General features: G+C 35.9%; 1 protein-coding gene across 1 annotated transcript; it reads left to right on the forward strand.

Annotated features, from left to right (window-relative positions):
- Nucleotides 1–736: 736 nt before the first annotated feature.
- Nucleotides 737–14,037, forward strand: LOC126831979 (asparagine synthetase [glutamine-hydrolyzing]). The gene is made up of 11 exons (XM_050562663.2): nt 737–874; nt 1,537–1,719; nt 3,715–3,968; nt 4,577–4,814; nt 6,655–6,831; nt 7,432–7,524; nt 7,914–8,041; nt 8,681–8,807; nt 10,408–10,615; nt 12,157–12,394; nt 13,064–14,037. Exons 3-11 carry the CDS (start codon nt 3,720–3,722, stop codon nt 13,259–13,261), a joined length of 1,656 nt encoding a protein of 551 aa, XP_050418620.1. The 5' UTR covers nt 737–874; nt 1,537–1,719; nt 3,715–3,719; the 3' UTR covers nt 13,262–14,037.
- The last annotated feature ends 6,763 nt before the right edge of the window (nt 14,038–20,800 follow it).

Consider the following 20,800-nt stretch of genomic DNA (forward strand, 5'->3'; position numbering starts at 1 on the left):
ATATAAGTTCTAATATGTGGGGTTTTTTTTTTTGGGGGGGGGGGGGGTAATTATAGTTAACTCGTTTGAATGAGTATGTATGAGTACATGTATATGCATGGCAATTGTGAGTTTCATCATGTATAGCGTCAAGCCTGCCGCCGACCCACTAACATTTGTTATCTAACAAGTTTAAAGATACATTATGTAAGATTTAGATAAAGAACTATCCCTTCTTGCTATACTAGTTCGAAAGTAGATGATGTAAAATGAATAATTTGAAAATTTCATTCAAATTACTCTATTAGCCTTTGAAGGTTTGACAGACGTGTGCAATAATTTCAACCACCGTACTGGTTGATCGAAGCTAAAACTCAGTCCTCCATATTTGATTAAATCAAAGTATCGCTGAACCATTCTAATCTATTTAATATCGGAGAAATCTGATGCCATCGAGAGTTGATTATGGCCTGGATCAGTTAATTAATGTCTAATTAATACTTTTAAAAAAAACATTTTAGGCCTAAAGAAAGACATGCAATAGGCAGATTTAGCTCTTCCTATCTTGCACTTTTGTCGGGAAACATTGTTCGGCCAACAAATGTTCGTCGGTCTGTGGCGGACTTAAGAGTTTATACATTATGTGGAGCTATTTATCTCTGAGGAGGACAAGGTATTGGTCGAGTTGACTCATAGGAAATAATAACAGGGTCTGGACAATCGAATAAATGCTGGTTTGGCGAATCCAGGATCAAATTTATTTTTCTATTTACCTGTGTCGCAATTGACCTAGAAATACGATAAGACAAGGATTACCAGGATATACTTTACATTATACGCAGTTCATTATCAATATGACCCTTTGATTTGGAACAATATACTTAATTACACCAGTGTTTGTGCATAATAGCGTTCAATATCATACAACATATTAATATGTTGTATGATATTATTTCTATATAGCTATATAGATGAATATCTATTTATTATTACCTGTACCGGTATAATTCATAGATGACAGAATATTAGGGATAAAAAAAATATATAAAGTGAATGATGTCAAGGCTTGCATGATCAGAATATAGTCGCTTAATAGGACTGTATAGGGTAGATAAGTCCTACGTGAAAAAAAGAAATCTTCATAAAAGATTTTTTGTTGTTCTTAGATTCACGTAGAAAAATTCCTATTATTAAGCAACGTAAGGTTAAGTCGGTGAGAAGGGGGCTATATTATAGAGTGTGGGGGGGGGGTAAAATATGATTAGGGCGTGGTGATCACAGGAATGCATGAGTCAGTGAAAAATCTCTAAGTAATTTGTAAATAACTGATGGCTATACGGTTATCATCTGTCCGTTTTTAATTCAAAATGAAAAAAAAATATGCAAGATTCATCAACAATAGTAATATTTTTTTCTTCATTAAAGAAACGGTTGCGGTTGTAAGATTAGGTTCATGAATTCTCCATATGCTTGAATTGACATTCAACCCTGTTGAAAGAGACTACAAGCCCCGCCTCTGTATAGCAAATCATAGCCAATCAGAGCTTTATTTTCTAGTTCATTTACTGTAAACGTAAAAACAGCGTGGTTCAACGATCATCTCCGACGAACGTGATGTTGTGGCCCTAGATTGCATCACTCTTCGAGCCGGCTAGTTTTATAAAAGAAAGTAGCATTTCTGGTTGCATCACTTTATCTACAAATATAGTCAACGCACGATATATTATCTGCTGTTTCTAGGTAAGTGCAATTTCTCATTTTATAAAGGCCCCTCTCGGCTAAAATTTATGATTGCAATTGCTAGGAATATGCCTATGCATGTGTATTATATATAGTGCATAGGTCTATGACCCTTATATTATATTCAGGAATTTTTTGTTATTATTTTATTGATATATTTGTGTCAAGTTGTGACATGTCATTTATACACCAACTATGGTCGATTAATATTGGGAAAATACCAGTTGTATATGTTTTAATGTTTCCTTAACATTCATTCAGAATATGTAATTGAGACACCGTATAATGAATAGGATATCGACACCAATCTGTCAACAGAAGATTTGAAGTGTGAATGGGGCACCTTATTTAACTAAAACTTTGTGATTGTAGGCTACAGAGATAGAAATAAATGACTGTTGCATTTATTAAATTATAGCAAATATTGGCGTCGGGCAATTGCTTATAGTTTATTAAGCGTGTACTTTGCGCTTCAAATTAATGCTAATTGTTCGAAAGCAAATGAATTTGATATTTTCGTTGCATTCCCAGCCATGGGTCGAATCCCCGGTTGTACGTGACAAGGAGTAGTGTCGCCTGTCCAACCTCGTGGGTTTTCTCCGGGTCCTCCGGTTTCCTCCCACTGCTAAAGACCCCTACGCGCAAGCGAATTATGTAAATAAAATTAAAACCATATGTTAGTCCCGAAATGACCTAGTTTGTGTCGAGTGGACGTTAAACCCCATATCTCTCTCTCTCTCTCTCTCTCTCTCTCTCTCTCTCTCCCAGCCATGGGCGTACAGAACTAATTGTTAGGGGGTTCACGGGTTCGGATGCCCTAATTCTCCATTAATTGCCCAAATAGCCGAAAGCAGGCCTATTAAAACGTGGCTTTCACGGGATATGAATATTGATAAATTATTAGTCAGATTCTTGGTTCTATATATTGGAATATCAGACTTGTAGATCCATGCTTGAATTGGAAAATGTTTAGAAAGTATCTACAGTATACCATGCCCAAAGTTTCGTTTTCCCACACCCACGCTTGTATGCCACAGTTGATAATGAACCAAGTCTTTCGCGCCCCCCCCCCCCCACGGTACTTGGCCCCTCATACCCCCCCCCCCTCCAATTAATACTTAATAGTGTCATTTTATTTTGATCGATATTAATGGCCTGCATACGTATTCTCAACAGACTTGAATGACCAACGATAAACAGTGGACATACATTTTATTATACAGAAATCAGCGAATGGGATATTGTCTGTAAAGTATTTTTATTGGGTCAGACACGGTCGTGCGATTTTTATTGTAACGGCGAGACTGTGACACCCTTTTAATTTCGGTGAAATAAAGTAGATCAAAGAGAGCGCTCACACACCTGAGACACATGTCATATACGTGACATACGTGGCACTCGGTGTATTGTATACCAATGGCTGATGACAATGTAACAACTCTGTTTATTCAGGTTTATCCAATCGTAACTTGTCTGACGAAGATGACACTATTTGACATAAAAGAGCAAATGGTGTTATTTATAGTATAGTCACTAAAACATTTACTATGGGACCCATAGAACAAAATTTTGCCATAAAATAGGGACCTGGCCTAACCGTTTTACTTTGGACATCTTTTCAAGTCTAGCTTACTCTTTTTAAAGTGAATCTTGAGAGTTCACTTTTTCGAATGTTCACCCCCGCGAAAGTCAGACCAGAACTGTACTTAACACAGGTAGACTGACATGCTTTGACAAACAATGAGACATACCCAATGACACCATATAAAATAGCAAGCCTTGTCGCTTAAGGGTGTTTCTGTTGAGATTACTCCATTAAAGTTGCTAGTGATTGTTACCCATAAAGTTGTTTGTATTATTTCAATGTTTTCCTATCACTAAATGACTTACAAACAATACATTATCCCATTAATAACTTACATTATGACAAGAAATCAATTGAAAATGGAATGATTATTGTCTAAAATTATATTCTGAAATGTTTATATTTTTCAGTCAAAATGTGTGGCATTTGGGCTGTTTTTGGGAGCGACGATGATGTCTCGGTACAATGTAACGCTGTCCACAAAATTAACCACCGTGGTCCCGATGCTTTCCGGATTGAAAACATCAATCATTTTAGGAACTGCTGTCTGGGTTTTCACAGATTAGCTATTGTTGATGATATAAAGGGCATGCAACCTATGAGACTTTATACCTATCCTAACATTTGGCTTATTTACAATGGTGAAATCTACAACCATGAACTGGTAACGTTAATTGTATATTACTATGATATATTTAATAGTTGTTTTCGAGCAGATTTATTGATTACCATCAATTATTTCTATTCGTTTTCATTTAGCCGTTATAACTAATTTTATTGGTTATGAAATAAAATGGGGGGTGTGATATCCTATAATTTTCTGCATCGTCCGGGCTAATGATCAAAATGATCGAAGTATATTGTGTTGACGCGACGTTAAACTCCATTCCATTTCAGTTGGTAATGATACTGCCTCTAAATGACAGCGAGCAGACAGGCCCTAAATTAATTGGGAGATGCTAATTGTAGGCCGGTCAGGGAGGTCCTGGAATCTCCGAAGTCCACAATGGCCGCTTGAATAACAACAATATTCGTTAATGTAGCCCCGTCCCATTATTTTAACGCACTGGTAACAAATTTCACCTCTACACTACTTATTTGGTTCCCTGTTTTACCCTGGATTTCAAGATATACATTCACTCTACTGAAACCTAGATATGATCCACAGGTAATAAACAGCTTTGCACACTCAACTCAACCATACAAAAAAACCTACTATGTCTCAAAATAACCGTGAATTAGATGCTCAAATCCAGTTCATTCCATTTTCAGTTGGAGAAAGAATACGATCTTCAGTGCAGCACAACTTGTGATGGTGAACCTATTATACATCTGTATGATAAACTGGGACCAGAAATGGCGGCTAGTCAGTTGGATGGCGTTTTTGCTTTCTGTATTTTAGATACTGCCAATAGAAAGATCATTTTAGGCCGAGATACATATGGAATTCGACCAATGTTTAAATTATACAACGACAACGGGTTTTTAGCAGTTTGCTCGGAGGCCAAAGGTCAGTGTCATAAAACATAAGGTTTCTTCTTAAATAAATGTGTTCGTATAGAGACGACCGTCCGTCCATAACCCTTTCTTGACCGTTTAAAAGAAAAAAATTCTTATTTTTTTACGATGATTTTCGTTGACAAATAACAGAGTTATGTCTATAGAGAATACAATTATCACTCGACCTCTGTTAAATTTTTGGCAAAAAGATGACCTCTATATTGATTGGTAATAAATTCACGAGTTATGACTCTTGAATATGAAATCTTGTTAACACCCTTGGGGCTACAATGAATTATTGGACCGACTTAACTCTTTAAATCATAATGGAAGTTTAGTATGTTTTAACATATTTATGTTAAATATATTTGATTTTCAATAAGGGTAACCGACATATATTTTGTTTGCATGCGAAGGTTATTATTCTCTAGAAATAAGTTAACAAATTTTTGAAGCGGGTTAAATAAATGGAAGCCATTTTGAAATTTGTTTATTTGAACCGTCGATCTTTGTAATTATATCCATGGTAATTATCTTTTCTTTGCTGAACATTTTATTTGAGGTTCCAAGTTGGTATTCAAATTAGAATTGAATGACCCGATGTATTACGAAAATACTCTGTATTATTTTACCAAAGCGATAAAACCTTTCTAGAAATTAATGACGTCGAACACACTCGTTTGTAGTATGTATCATTCAAGCCATCAAAAGCAAATCGTCCGTTATTTGACGAAGAAAACAACAATAAGCTAATGGTAAAGACCCGAGAACAGAACTCAAAAATGTTCACCGGCTTTAAGTTAAACATACACTATGCAAGCGCTAAATCGGCCTATTGTAGATCTTTCTTTAAGCCTAAAATGTTATATCAACTATTAATTAGCCATTTATTAACAATACAAGACCATAATTGACTCTCGATGGCATCGGATAATCGAGATTTTAACTAGAGTAAAACGGATCGCCATTTAAAAATTTAATTTAAAAATGGGAAAGCGAGGCTAAGTCCCAATTATACCAGTGCCTTGGTTACCACTGTGCACACATCTTGTCAAAACTACAAACAATGATAACTTGGTTGAGAATGAAGTAATTTGAATAAAATTTTTAATATTTTCTTTTTTTATCATCTATTTTTGAATTATTATAGCAAGAATGACCAACTCTTTATTAAACTCTTAACTAATGTATCTTTAAAGTAGCTAACTCAAAATCATCCAAAATCTTCGACATTGAAAACACGAATTATTTGTCAATCTAAATCAACATTGATGTTGTGATCTTACCGGAAAAAGAAAGGCTTCTGATATTCAATATTTAAGACAAAATAAACATTTTACCATTGGTACACGATTCGTCTACCATAATGCGTGTCAGCGCCATTTGTAACAAGGGACTCGAAGAACGGGGCTAGACATATTCCAGGAGTCATGTCAAACGGTGATGTCATATTCTTATCTGGAGAGCATGCGCAATAAATACTATCTGTGTATACTGGAATAACCAGACGCTAGAGACTGTCATTTGGATGAGACTTCTGGCGTATTTCGCTGAACAAAACTGATAAGAAATTACAGTAAAAGCAGAAACGATTGAATGTAAATCAGTTTATATACGTTCATATTACATTATTATAATCGTTGCGACACATTTGTGCCAATTTCTAGGTTCAGAATGTTAGGGATTTAGCCCCTTTAACTATGGGTTTGAGAAATGATTTTTAATCGTGTCAGTTAATATATCTTGCTTCATAAGATAACAAAAACTAATATCTATAGAATATGAAATTTAATTAACGTCAAAGAGCCACTTTAAAGACTAGATTTTGTGAGTTTTTTGTTTTATTATAGGTTTATTTGGTTTATCCCACACCGTCTCTGATGCAAAGGCAAAGATCGAGCCTCTACTACCGGGTCATATTGAAGTGTATGATATAGATATGAACGGAAAGGCTAAATTCTTAGAAAGAAAACGATTCCACAAAATTGGCGACATGCCCAGATATAAATCTTTAACGCCGGCCCTGAGTAAGTATTTTCATATTAAAGAAAACCCTCCAAAACCTGACAGTGGTACAATAGCTACGATGTCACGGCATACCATGCAAACTGTAACAGGTTTGTTCTCGTTGTGATCACTGGAAATCAGGACAGATAAGGTAAGGGTATGAATAGACCACTAGTTCAAGCCCGTCAACAAGACGCTCCATCTTGCACCAATGGCAAGGGGAAACCAGGCTTGAAAGTCCCGAGTAGCGTCACCGATATCGAGACCCGGGACCTCCTCGTTAATGAGTCACCGCTATACTCACTGAATCACTGAGACTCCACCCTCTCCCACGGGGACATGGGACCTCCTGGAGAGGGAGTCACTGCTGTGCTCATTGAAGCACTGAGGCCCCCCCTCCCCCATCCCCGATAATGTACTTGGTGACTGTTGCAATTATTTACAGTTACTCTAACCAAATTGTGTAGCTCTGCAAAACCCATATGCACTTCTTGTTTAGCAATGGCAAATACTTTAGCTGTACACTTGTAATCCTATTTAACCTAGGCAAGCCGTTCAACAGAAATTACCAACTGGCAGTTTTACATATATTTAACTAGAATACATATTATTTTCTTTAGGTGACGATGTAAAACTTAACATCAGAAATTTGTTCGAAGCTGCTGTTAAGAAACGACTTATGGCTGAAAGACGTATTGGTTGTTTACTATCAGGTAAGGCACTAAAAGATCACCGTTTCTTAAAACTGAAAGTTTTTGCCCCCCCCCCCCCCCCCCCGAGTTCACAAAGCATTCTCAGACTTAAGTTAAGAAATTACTCAACTTTCAATCACTGTTTATGAGAAATATCTTTGATCCAGAAACACAAAACTTTGCCCATAATATAAGACTGCTTCATACTATAAATTAACAAAAGGTTTTATATTATCTGACTTCCTATATCTATGCATATACAACTCAACTCTAAATCAGTTAATTGAAATTATCTGGCTTCCTATAAACAACTCAATTCTCAATCAATTAATTAATTTTTTTTATTATTAATCCATAACAATTGATTAAAGTATAACCTTCATGAAATAATTTCTAGTGCTTCTTTCTAGGTGGCTTAGATTCTAGTTTAGTAGCTGCTCTATTAGTAAAAGATGCCAAAGAACAAAAGTTATCTTACCCAATTCAAACATTCTCTATAGGACTGGAGGGTAGCCCAGATATAGCTGCCGCTAGAACAGTACGTATTTTTATCATACCATTTTATGAGAGTTGGGATAACGTGACCTCTAGTGTCCCTGCTGTGTCAAATATAGAAAGAATTTATAGTCACCATTACCAGACCTTTAGAGAAGGGTGGTCTCTTAATAGAATTTATAGTCCCCATTAGTAGGCTTTTAAATACAGAGAGAGTGAGAGAAATGGGGTTTAACGTCCACTCGAAATAAACTAGGTGATTTCCAATTTTAATTCAATAATTTCCTTGGGGCAGAAAACCCACGAGGTTGAACAGGCGAGCCTACAACCGAGGAATCGAAACCACGCCAGTTGACTCAAGAATGACAGGCCTAGATATACAAAGCGAACGCACTAACCATTCACCCCCCCCCCCCCCCTCCACGACCCCTTTAAATAAAAGTGATCGCATGTTGGAATTTGTATTCGGCATTAGTAGACCTTTAAACAAAGGGGATCACTTGATGGAATTTAAAAAGAAAAAACAATCAATATGTCTTCCTGCTTATATAAGTAGTAACGTATTTACAAGATTTCGCAGGCGATTCCATACCATTCTTTCCAACAGATAGGTCGTGTAGTCGAACAGTAAAATTGTTTTACCGTAATTAAAGCAATATTTTTTTTTCATGAATGATTTCAGGTATCTAAATATTTAGGAACAGAACATCACGAGGTTATATTTACACCTGAAGAAGGTGTAGATGCCATAGAAAGGGTTATTTATCACTTGGAGACGTACGACATTACAACTATCAGAGCGTCCGTTGGTAAGCGTTTCTTACTATTAGAGAATTACTGGTCTTAAACTCGAGTTATCTCCCTTATACTATCTCGAGTCCGTGCTGTTTTCAAGGCGACGCGAACTTCGGTTTCCAAATGTAGTGCGGAAATTATAATATTTTGAGTGGATTGGCAAATTTTAAATGCTAGTATTCTAGTAGTATCTATGTAGTATTCTAGTTTATCTGTATAGTCTTCACTCGACGTCTTCACTCTGAATAGTGAGGAAGCAGGTTGGCTATTATCGCTGAAAGTAATTACAGCCGTTTGCAAACTTCCAATCCGGAGGTGCCAGATGACCAGTGATGAATGAGAAGAGTAGGCCTAGATACGTCAAAAACATAGCTCAAACAATGTGGGTTGACAAAATATACCGACCAGGGGCCTGTTTCACGAAATTTTAACTAAGATAAAATCCAAATTTTAGTAATTTGATTGGATAATATTAGATGGATTTTAGTGCTTAGCCAATCAAAATTGAAGTATCTACTAAAATTTGGATTTTATCTTTAGTTAAGATTTCGAGAAACAGGGCCCAGTTCAGTTCGGTAAATGCTAACCCAGCCGACCGGGTTCCAGCGCCACTATTATCCAGGTATTTTAAAGGGTGTTACTGGAGTGATATTTTAGATAAAGAAGAAATCTCCCCTCCACATGTATGCTCTTTCGAAAATTTCTTATGAATAAATTGTTTTTTTTCTAGCTATTGCTCTATTTTTTTTTAATTTTTAGCTATGACATTAGTGGAGACCAACGTTAATTGAACACCTGTATTTATCTATTAAATTATCAGTCTTGGTATATGCATGTACTCGGATTATCAAATAAAACTGGATTTTTACCATTCGTAAATGGTAATTTTGGATTCTTACCACACGTAAAAGAAAACAATTTTGGATTCTTACCACACATAAATAGAAAGTAATTCTTACCATACGTAAATAGAAAGTAATTTTGGATTTTACCGTACGTAGATATAAATTTTGTTTGATTCTTACCATATGTAAATAGAAATACTAAATAGAAAACAATTCTGAACAAACAGAATGTTTTGTAACTATAATTATAATCATATCCATTTTCACCCCTGTCTGTCGTCCTTTACAGTTACTTTAAAGTGCACGCCAACATGTACATGCGATCTCGATTTTGCGTCCTACCCAAACGACTAGTCGGTGTTCAGCCATGCCCCCCCCCACCCGATTGGAAACCACACCGGAACTTTCTCGAACTTGCCCGGCGAGGCTCTCAGCTTTTCTTAACTTAACCTAGATTCAATTAGATGATGCGTTTAGCCCTGTAGGAACTATTCGTGAAGAACAATTTCCGTTATGGTTATGTAAACCAATCCGACTTCTCACCATTACGTATAAAATAAGAGCCTAATTAATATCAAACAGGCGTTTTAGTGCAAGATCGTGTTTTGACGCCATTTGAAGAGGAGTTAAAAATACATTAAACCAGCTCATTACTCTCAAATGTTATAGAAATATTGTCCAAAAGTTTCTCAAATCATAATAGCAAAAATAGAAACATCCTTTAGAGGGCTCGTGATAAAAGTCAGTAATGTATTGTGTTCTATTTTAGGTATGTATTTAATAAGTAAATATATTAGTGAGAAATCTGATACCGTTGTGATCTTATCCGGAGAAGGTGCCGACGAACTGGCGCAAGGGTACATCTATTTCCACAAATCACCATCTGCGGAGGAAGGGGACATAGAGAGCAGACGTCTGTTACAAGATCTCTACATGTATGACGTATTGAGAGGCGATCGAACCACGTCCGCGTGGGGGTAAGGGCTTTACTTCCATTTAGTAGAAAGTATTGACAAAATGACTAAAGCAGGTGGCGGTTTTGGCTAATTGTGGACTACATATTATTTATTATAATTCTAGCCAATAACAGTTATGAATATTCTTCTTAAAACCCCAACATCCCAGAAAACATATATACCATACATACAAATATAAATAGTTTTATTAAAATATTTTAGTACAAAATTATTCAAATTGATCAGTTCTGCTATCCGTTTCGTGTTCTTTTTCTCATGAAAGTTTTTTTTATAACGCTTAGATGTGCTTTAGTACATAATAATAAGAGTCTTTATATAAAAGTATTCCATATTTTACTATGTTTTTTGCTGTGCCTTTAATGAGGGCTTTGTAAAATCCCGAGTTATCCCTAAATTAAAAACCGGGCAGTGAAACCATTTTGAAAACCCACACATCTGTAGTTTTTGAATCCATTTAAATATGAACTAATTAAAGATACATGCCCGGGTTCAAACGGGGTGATTTGATGATGTATTTGGACAAAAAACATATTCAAACTAATTAATTTATCATAATTTTGCTTCAAATCCTTCTCAAAGCATTGCAATTGTCAGGGAATAGCCGGCTATAAAAATCGATCAAAAGAGGTCATGTTTGTGTCACGTGACACAGCGGGTGCGAGGTCGGAGGAGAATTCATTGCATACACAAGACGATGTTGCCTTTATCGCTGACTATTTATTACAATTATCGAAGCCTAATTAAATTCTCGGATTATCCACTGCCCGCGTCTTTTTCCTCGATTTTTATCTCAGAAAGTGTTGTACGTCTAACTCTTCATAAAGTTTATCAACATGTACACCAAGCGCTCAATCACCACGTGCAACCCTCGACGTCACGCGTGCACACACTCCTAATCATCGGGCTGTTGATTAGGGAAACCCGTACATTTTTGTCCTGTATGTGCTCCACGAGTGTTTTTCAGGGAATCCATTATTTTTTTAGTAAGATTGGATATTTCTACTTTCCATAAATACCAAAATTGCCATACATGTACTTTTATTGGAAATAACCACCCGATAAATACTTTACTTGGAACGTAGCTTTAAAGTACAGTATGCTTCCGGAATGTCCATATTGTAATATTATGACTGGTTAAAAGCGCATTGTGTAAGCCTTAAATCTGCCTATTTCAGGTCTTTATTTTGGCTTCAAATATTATACTAATTATCAATTAGACATTTATTTACATGATCGTGGTCTAGATCATCGGGTGACCGAGATTTGTATGGATTAGAGCAATCGCGAAATTTAAAACTGATAATTAAGATTTAGTCTTGATTGTCAAGTACACTTGCTACAACAATAAACAATTCACGGTACACCTTGTACAAACACTCATAACTCCGACCAGAATAAAGTAATTTTAATGACATTTTCAATATATTAATTTCTCATTATCTACTTTTAAACTATTATAGCATGAACGGTCAGCTCTTTATCTAAATCCTACATAGTGCATCTTAAAGAATAAGAACTAAAATGGAAAATTTATTTTTCAGATTGGAAATTCGGGTTCCATTTTTAGATCACATATTTAGTAGCTATTATTTATCCATTCCGTCAGAAGATCGTCGTCCAAAGAAAGATGTGGAAAAATATTTACTCCGGGCCGCATTTAGTGACACTGGTCTCTTACCTAATGATATTTTATGGCGACCGAAAGAAGCTTTCAGTGACGGGGTTTCATCTAAAACAAAATCATGGTTTGATATTATTCAGAGTCATTGCAACGAACAGGTAATCCTTATTTTTAATATCAGATTTTGCCTTTGTCTAGGCATTGATGGATCGTGAAATATTTTGGGCTGCCAAACGTATTTTTGGACTAATTTAACCTATAGTTCGTAGGGGTCTTTTGCAGTGGGGGGAAACTGGAGGACCCTGAGAAAACACTCGAGGTTGGAAGGCGATTATACTCACTACAATCTGGGAATTTAAACCACGCCATTTGACTCAATGTCAGATCTTATGATCTAATACGCACACCTTAGATCATTCGCCCCCCCCCCCCGCCTTTATTCTTATCTGAATATATGAGAAAAAATAACAGAACAAGGATGTTATTAAACCTGTAACAAAACAAGAATTTCTGCCTATCAACTAATAAAATGGCGACCATTCGATTAACGCCGCAAGATCAGAGGCAGGATGCGTCTGCATATGACGTTTTATAGTTTAACACCAAAGACAACACGAGCTACTGTGTGACGTGGCATCTGTACTCCATTTAAATCCACAAATGACGGATGTTTCAAAACCTTTAAAATCTGAAATTTAAACGTCTATATCTCGGTTTTGATTCGGTGGATGTTCATATGATATTAATGTGACTGAGCAATTTGATAGCTCGGATTAAATCCCGTGGGCCGCAATAGATATATATTTTAAAGGTGTTATATATTTCAGATTAACGATGATGAACTAGAGCAGGCAGCTAATCTCTACCCATTTAATACCCCAAAAACCAAAGAAGCTTATTACTACAGACGAATCTTTGAAAAGTCTTATCCCAACAAAGCTGAGTGGATACCTTACTTCTGGATGCCGAAATGGTGTAAAACATCAGATCCCTCAGCACGTACTTTAAAACATTATAAACAATAATATAAAAGAAAACCAGAGTTTTAAAATCAAATTAAAATTGAATATTTTTTATTTCTAGGATTAGGAAGCATTTATAAAGCTTGAGCACCGTACTGGATAATGTGGTTTAATTTATGGTTTATCTGTGTGCATGTGTAAGGATACTTTGAACAAGATGAATGTTGAAGTTCATGTGTTTTAATGTTTTACTTCCTTCACTGATACTGCCAAATATAGAGCATTAAATATATACATTTCAACAAGAAAATAAACGTAATTAATTTTATATAATATCGTATTCAAAATCCAATTACTGGCTTCCGCTTAGGGTAGTTTGCAGGAGATTCTGTTGAAAGCCATTATACGCTGTAACGTGATGAATCTTAAAACGTCTATATCTCAGCAAGGGTTTGAAAGATTTCTCTTAGATTTCTCACACAACCTCCAAAGTCTCAATGCTGATTAGACTTCCTCTGCTATATATGCTAATGCAACTTTGGGCCATTCTCACTTTTGTTATTTTAATATGACCGCATGGCTTGGAAATGTTACTTTAGAGAATTTGTTTAAATTCTCATGTTTATTAGACTGCTTTTATGGATGTATAAATTGCATTTGGCTACAAAGAATCCCCATGGTACCGTTTATCAAGCAAGATTGTTTGAAGAATATTAAATTTAGGCTAGGTCGTATGCATATGTCGATAATATTGAAAGAATAAATTATTTCTTTTTTATTGCTCAACTGGACACATTACAGGGTACTTAATTCATGTTCAATAAAAAAACCATCTTGCATATTTTTTGTTAAGAATTGTGTGTAATTGATTCAAATTTTCATCACTTAATATATAGATCGAAAGTGTTTTTTGCTGGTAATTTGGGAGATTAATTTAGGTTTATATAATCCCTTGACGTCGATGTTAGCTGATGCAAATCAAGTATAATTCAAGCCATTACAGACGCATAAAGATGCCGGTTATATAATGACTCGGTGTCGATGTTATCGGATACAAATATAAATTCATGACGGTGGTTGTTCTAGGCGTTGTCGAACTTGTTATTGTTTATTTTTACTGCATGGTGCACTTTTAATACAATCATGTACTTTTAACTTGGTCGGTTTTTCTTCCAAACATGTAAATTTGCTTTGTTTACTATTTCATTTATTCGCCTCAATGGTGCCAGATCCTAAAAAAATGCTATTGTTTCATAACAATTTTTTTTTATAATTGTTAAATGGATTTTAGTTACGAAATTCAGAATTATTTAATATCTACGCATAATACATTACCAAGCATGTAGTTGTAACACATGTACAAAACATGGATTGTTTTGATATATGGTATAATTTTATTATAATAAAGAACATATGAATGAATATCATTTCTTTTACAAACAAAGAAGTGGATTTTGTTTTATTGAGAAGGAAATGGTTTCCTTATCATTTACGATACTTAGTGTGATTAAAATTATAATCGCTTTTCAATTAATTTTGTAACCTTTACTGTACAATGTATAAAGTCGTGGGTCTTTAACTCTGTGTGCGTAAGAAAACATCAAACATATAAAGTTGTTAATCGGGGGCCTGTTTCACGAAATTTTAACTAAGATAAAATCCAAATTTTAGTAATTTGATTGGATAATATTAGAATATAAGATTGATTTTAGTGCTTAACCAATCAAAATGGAAGTATCTATTAAAATTAGGATTTTATCTTTTGTTAAGATTTCGAGAAACCGGGCCCGGATTGGTCACGGATTTTTGATAAACCTTTAAAGGGTTCCGCGTAAAATGCGTTTTAGGACAGTGAATATATTCCAGCACCATTCCAACTCTAAATTCCATTACTAACCCGTTTCCATTGTTTATGTTTAAATCAAGTTGTCATGTACCAACGATAAGGGGAAATCACACCGGAAAATCCAGAGTAAGTTTTTTGGCCAACACTGGAAGCCCCCACTTCCGTACTTCTGAAGTAGAGGTCTATCTGGTGACTTAGAAACCGAATGATAACTAGAAACCATAATACATACTATTTGTGAATAAAAGCGATAGCATTTAGCCACTGCCTTGGCATAACATATAAGCGAGGCATACGTAATGTATGTTGAATACAAACATACTTATAACATGTGCTCGGCTTCCCGCCGCCTGACAACAATCTAAACCATTTATAGGAAATATAATATGAGTTTTAATCTTATATAATAAATCTCTCAAAGCCCCTAACATTATTAAATAGACCATTTGTAGGCAGTGGTATATAACTTTATATAAAAGCCTACTGTAGACCGTGTTATATTTAGCTTTATAGCACTACACTATTACTCAACAGCCCTAGGGTAGATTTTATTTTCTGCCGCCAGGGCTCCAAAATCCCTTAATCTGACTCATCTATTGTTAGCCTAATTTTAATGTCGAGGAACATGATGTGACCCCACGATTATTTTCTGAGTCAGCAAAGAGATGGATCGAAACTACTGGATTCCATTCAATAATTTCTTTTATTTTCCATTATAGTAAATACCATAACCTTTTGAGAATGCTTTTCTGTGCTATGTCTCCGGAAAAAAGACCGGATCTCCATAGCTATATCTGTATCTTTAATAAACTATAATTCTAGAAATGAAGATGGCTAATTCTTCGGCCCGAGGTTGTGCCATCTACTGTCAATTTAGATTTCAGGAAAAGGTCATACTTCTGTTTCTCTTAATAAAGGTGACTGGAAAGAGCAACATAACCAAAGGTTTCGATTATCAATTTCATGGATATCAAGAAAACTTAATTGTTGAGTTTTTGCAACCTTTGAATGTATGAACTCACCGAAGGCAGAATATCGTGTAAATACAAAATAAACCCCCCAGATTTTTAATTAGTATTAACAGATAATATATGACACAATTATATGGAATACATGTAGATGATCCTTTAGAGGAATTTAGTAACTGGATAGAGCAATAAACACATACTTATGGAACAACAATTACTGATTTATTTTGGCGAGAAAACGTTGAGGGAATACTCTTCGAAACGTCGCCTAAATAAATCAGTAATTCTCCGCTTTCCAACTTCTACTTACGCCATTGGAGCTACTCAATACTTATACGGTAACCTGGTATAATTCGTTGATCATGTAAAATAAATGCATGTTTAATCTGAGCTAAAGATACAAATTTGGGACTAGGAACTGGTCACAAAGCATCACTTTTCTGGTTTTTCTTATTGGGGACTACGATCTTAGAAAAAAGCCGTGCAGCCGCAAAGTACAAACACATCGGCATGCTTTTTTTCCGATTGATGACAGAATTCCAAGATGGCTGCGATGGAGTTGTGCTCGATTCCATTATATACGTTCGTATGTTGTGTGCCGTTTGGTATTTTTGATAACCAAAATGAAGCAAATATGAAACTCATGTGGAAATACGATTTTAACAGACTCATAAATGCTATTGAGGGACTTTGCGCAGACATATGTTCTCCTGGTCTTTGTTATCGTTTTACCGAGAGTGGTTTACCAGTTTTCTCAACTCTCATGGGGTATTAAAATCAGTATTTAATCTAATAATCCCCAGATATTAAATTTGTATACGATATCACCCTTGGTAGAAGTGGACGTAAAACTCCTGGATTGAACGAAGATATTAATGTTTTATTTACGAAAATATTCACTAGACACACCAATTTTGGCCCCTTATTAAATAGCTAAGTGCAGGAGGACCGCAACTCACATGGCAACCAAACATAAATTCAGAAGACAAACCTACAGACAAGACAAAAAAAAATAAGACACGGACATTGTAAGTGATAAATAATAAAACTACTATCAAATAAAGTTAATGAGTCCGGAGGTATCATTGCGATATATAGTGAAACAAGCTTCACTCCAAATAAAATCGTCAAGAGTAATTCTAAATATCGCAAACTTCGTATACAGCACCGGTAATCTTCAATTCCAATATGCCGGCTGTAATTAGTGAATTCTGACATTGTATGAAGTCTGATAATGCTCACCGGGTGCAGTGGGCATTAGAATTTTGTTTCTGGCATTTATAGCCTTTACGATACAAATGAATGTATAACACCCTGTGGCCATCTTGAAATCCAATATGCCGGCTGTTGTAAGCGACTTTTAACAGTCGGATATACTCTCCAGGCATAGTAAGCATTGGAATTTTGTTTCTGTCATTATAGGTTTTGAGATTCAAATGAATATCTAAAAAGTGGCAGTCATCGTGAAATTTAATATGGCGGCCTTTTGACCGAATTCCAGATGGCTAAATCTATTTGTTAAGGCCAGCTCATTTTTCGTCAAGGTCGCTGAGATGTAAACAAGGTTAGGGCGAAATTGTAGGTTAAGCCTTGGGGCTAGGTCCAGGGTTAGGGTTGGAATTAGCGCTAGCCCTGTTTACATCTCGTGGCCATTGACCAAACTTGAAGTTGGTCTTATCAACCAATTTGAGATGCACCTTGATGTTTAAAACATGCATATAGATACATAATTTTATGTCAGAAATGCAGTAGAATTAAACACAAATAAGTTACTTTGGTGACCATTTTGGATTTCAATATAGCAATCACCAGGACACGTTATTTTTGGGTATCTTACTACTACTGGGCAAATAGTTACTTTAGTAACGATGGCTGATACGAGGCTAGTTTCTCGTCGTTACTGTCTGTAGTTATGCATATATAATATGAAAATATCGCTTTACACCACCTCGGTTCTAAGGATATTTTGGAATCCTTATCGTCTATTTTCACCGCGATTCTTCTTTGTTCACCAAAAGGAATCATTTCTCAACACACCTTTATAATAATTCAACGCTATTTTCCAGTAGAATTTTGCGATTCAAAAACACAAACAAATTCATTTGAATTGGACTGTCATGATGAAACCCGCGCCTGCTCAGACCGGAAGTCACGGGTTCATGGCTATGGTTAGCTAATATTCAAAATCTAGGAATGGAATGTTACCGTAAACAAAAAGTTTTGCTGTGGCCTAATCCTGTTTACATCTCGTGACCTTGAGGAAATCTGCAGATAGCCTTGGTAATAGATCTGACCGTAAGACAAATTTAATGAAATGGGGTTTAACGACCTATTGCTCTGCTCCATCTGGGCTAATGAAGACGGGAGACCGTAAAATACAGGTTACATGTGCAATGCGAGGTAAAATATAGTTTTTGTTGGACAGCGCGCTTCCGATAAATACTCGTCGATTTCCAACTTCTAAGGGTTCTTTTACGTGGAAACAAATTTGTACACGGGAGGACTTCGGGTTTTCGTACCTCCGAACGACTAGGTTCAAACAGCTAGAGGTATCTTCTCTGATCACGTCGCAATTCGATCGTGAGCTTTCTATCCCAATAACCAGTTCCCCAACAGCTCGTTTATCGAAATGAAATGAAATTGGGTTTAACCGACTGGGCTATTATGTAAAAATAATAATGAACAAAATAGTTTTAGCCTATAACATTTCACCACAATAATTATACAGGTATTAATCTTATTGCTTTTGATAAAAGTTCACAAATAGGCGTAATTGATTTGCCCTTTTCATGTGCACTTTAAGCCAAACAAAAGAACGAAATTTCAAGCACTGGGTTATATTTGGATGCCTTGAGGTGCGGGAAGGATTCCGACTGGAGACCTAAAGCCACCCTATAATAGCCCACGTCTGGCATATATGACAAACTAATCATAAAGTGAAAGGTGGTATTTGTTTATTTCTGTAACTTTGCTTTAAGCAATGCGGTATCCACCAATCATCATGAATTATCTGTAATTTTGGTCAAGGAAATGAAAATAATTCCATTCCGACTTCCTTACAGATTTGACGTTCTTAATGAATTATATCGTTTTACTTAGATGTGTAAGCTTTTAGGTGGGTTGGTTTTAGATCATAGCTTGGTATCATGATAGAGAGTTTAACATTAATAAACCATTGTATCGAATATGCAATGGTGGTTAACCTTCTACTTTTCTGTTCCTGTTGGAAATGAAATGAAATGGGGTTTAACGTCCTACTGTTCTGCTCCTATACTGGGCTAATGAAGACGGGCTTACGCCATATTGTGTGCTATGAGGGGAATTTTGCTCGGGCAGCGGCACTATCGCCTACTCTTATATCGAATTCCAACTGCCAGGGGATCCTTTACGTGCATTCCAATTTATACACGGGACCTCGGTTTTTCGTCTCATCCGAAGGACTAGACAGCTGTCCTTATCAGGCCCTCCGTCCTGCACCACTGACAAGGGGGAACCACGCCGGAAAATCTGGATGAACTTTTTCGGCCAATGCAGGGATCGAACACCCGACCTCCAGGCTAGCGAGTCAGCGTCTTACCCACTTAGCCACGTGATCCCCCTGCTCCTGTTGGACTAATGAAGATGGCTATATGCAATACAGTGTGTTCAGCGAGAAATTCTTTCAGGACAGACGCTGTTCTTGGCCAGGTTCTCCGTCCCGCGCCACTGACAACGGGAAACCACGCCGGAAAACTCCTAAGCACTTTCTCGGCCAACACCCGGGGTGAACCCGAGACCTGGTCAGCTAACCAGTGCCCTCATTGACTTTACGCATTCAAGGTGCTCCCTTGTATCCAATAAATGGAATAGAGTTTAATGTCCTATTTTTCTACACTAAATGGGCTAGTCAAGACGGGACCCTTGTATCAAAAAAAGAAATTAATATGGAACTTTATTAAGGTGTTACCCAAATAAGTTTTAGAATAGGCCGTGAATTATACCAACATTGACTACAAAATATATAACGGATAAAGCCATAGCTTGTTCTATTATAAATAACCAATGACATCATAGTTTGTTCTCAATTTCAAATTCTCTTCTTGTTAGCGTTTTAGAATGAATAACGAAGTAGTTGATTTCCTGTACAATATCCTACCAACAAACGTTTTAAGTTGTTAATCTCTTCTCTACAACCAATGTTAATCGCTATGCATCTTCCGATTCGAATAAATAATTAATTATTAATTAAACATGATCATGGTATTGAATACATGATTAGATATGAAAGTCTGGTTTTACGAGTGAGAATAATTTTATGTTTAAAGTCTCTTTAAAAAATGTATTAACGAATGCCTTAGGTCCGCTTTCCATTTACACGTGAGCAGAAGAAAGGAGTAAAAATTGTAGAGGTTGTGATGTGTGAGGTAAGTTGAGAAAGTTTCCAAATACATAATCCCTATTCTTATCCCTGATATCATTTAATCTGATATCAAGAGACTTAATCAAAAGTATCATGCAAACAGCTGAAGTGGTTGTGTCAAGATTTATTTTTTATCCATAGAATGAGATTATGTCGCGTGGGTTCTGTTTAAAAAAATGATTACATTTGACTAACTTCTCATGATATTGCATTGGTCGATTAGTCTATGTTAATTAATTAGAAACAACCTTGAGGCAGTATACACGCAATTTACCAAAAATAGTCAATACAGCGCCTATCTATTGTATTTAGTGTTGGTTGTTGAAAAAGGTGAATTTCTTAATTAAAATTATTTGTCAACGAAAATTGATTAAATAATATGGAGATTT

Source organism: Patella vulgata, chromosome 9 (genome assembly GCF_932274485.2).
Source record: "Patella vulgata chromosome 9, xgPatVulg1.2, whole genome shotgun sequence".
Classification (NCBI taxonomy): Eukaryota; Metazoa; Mollusca; class Gastropoda; family Patellidae; genus Patella; species Patella vulgata.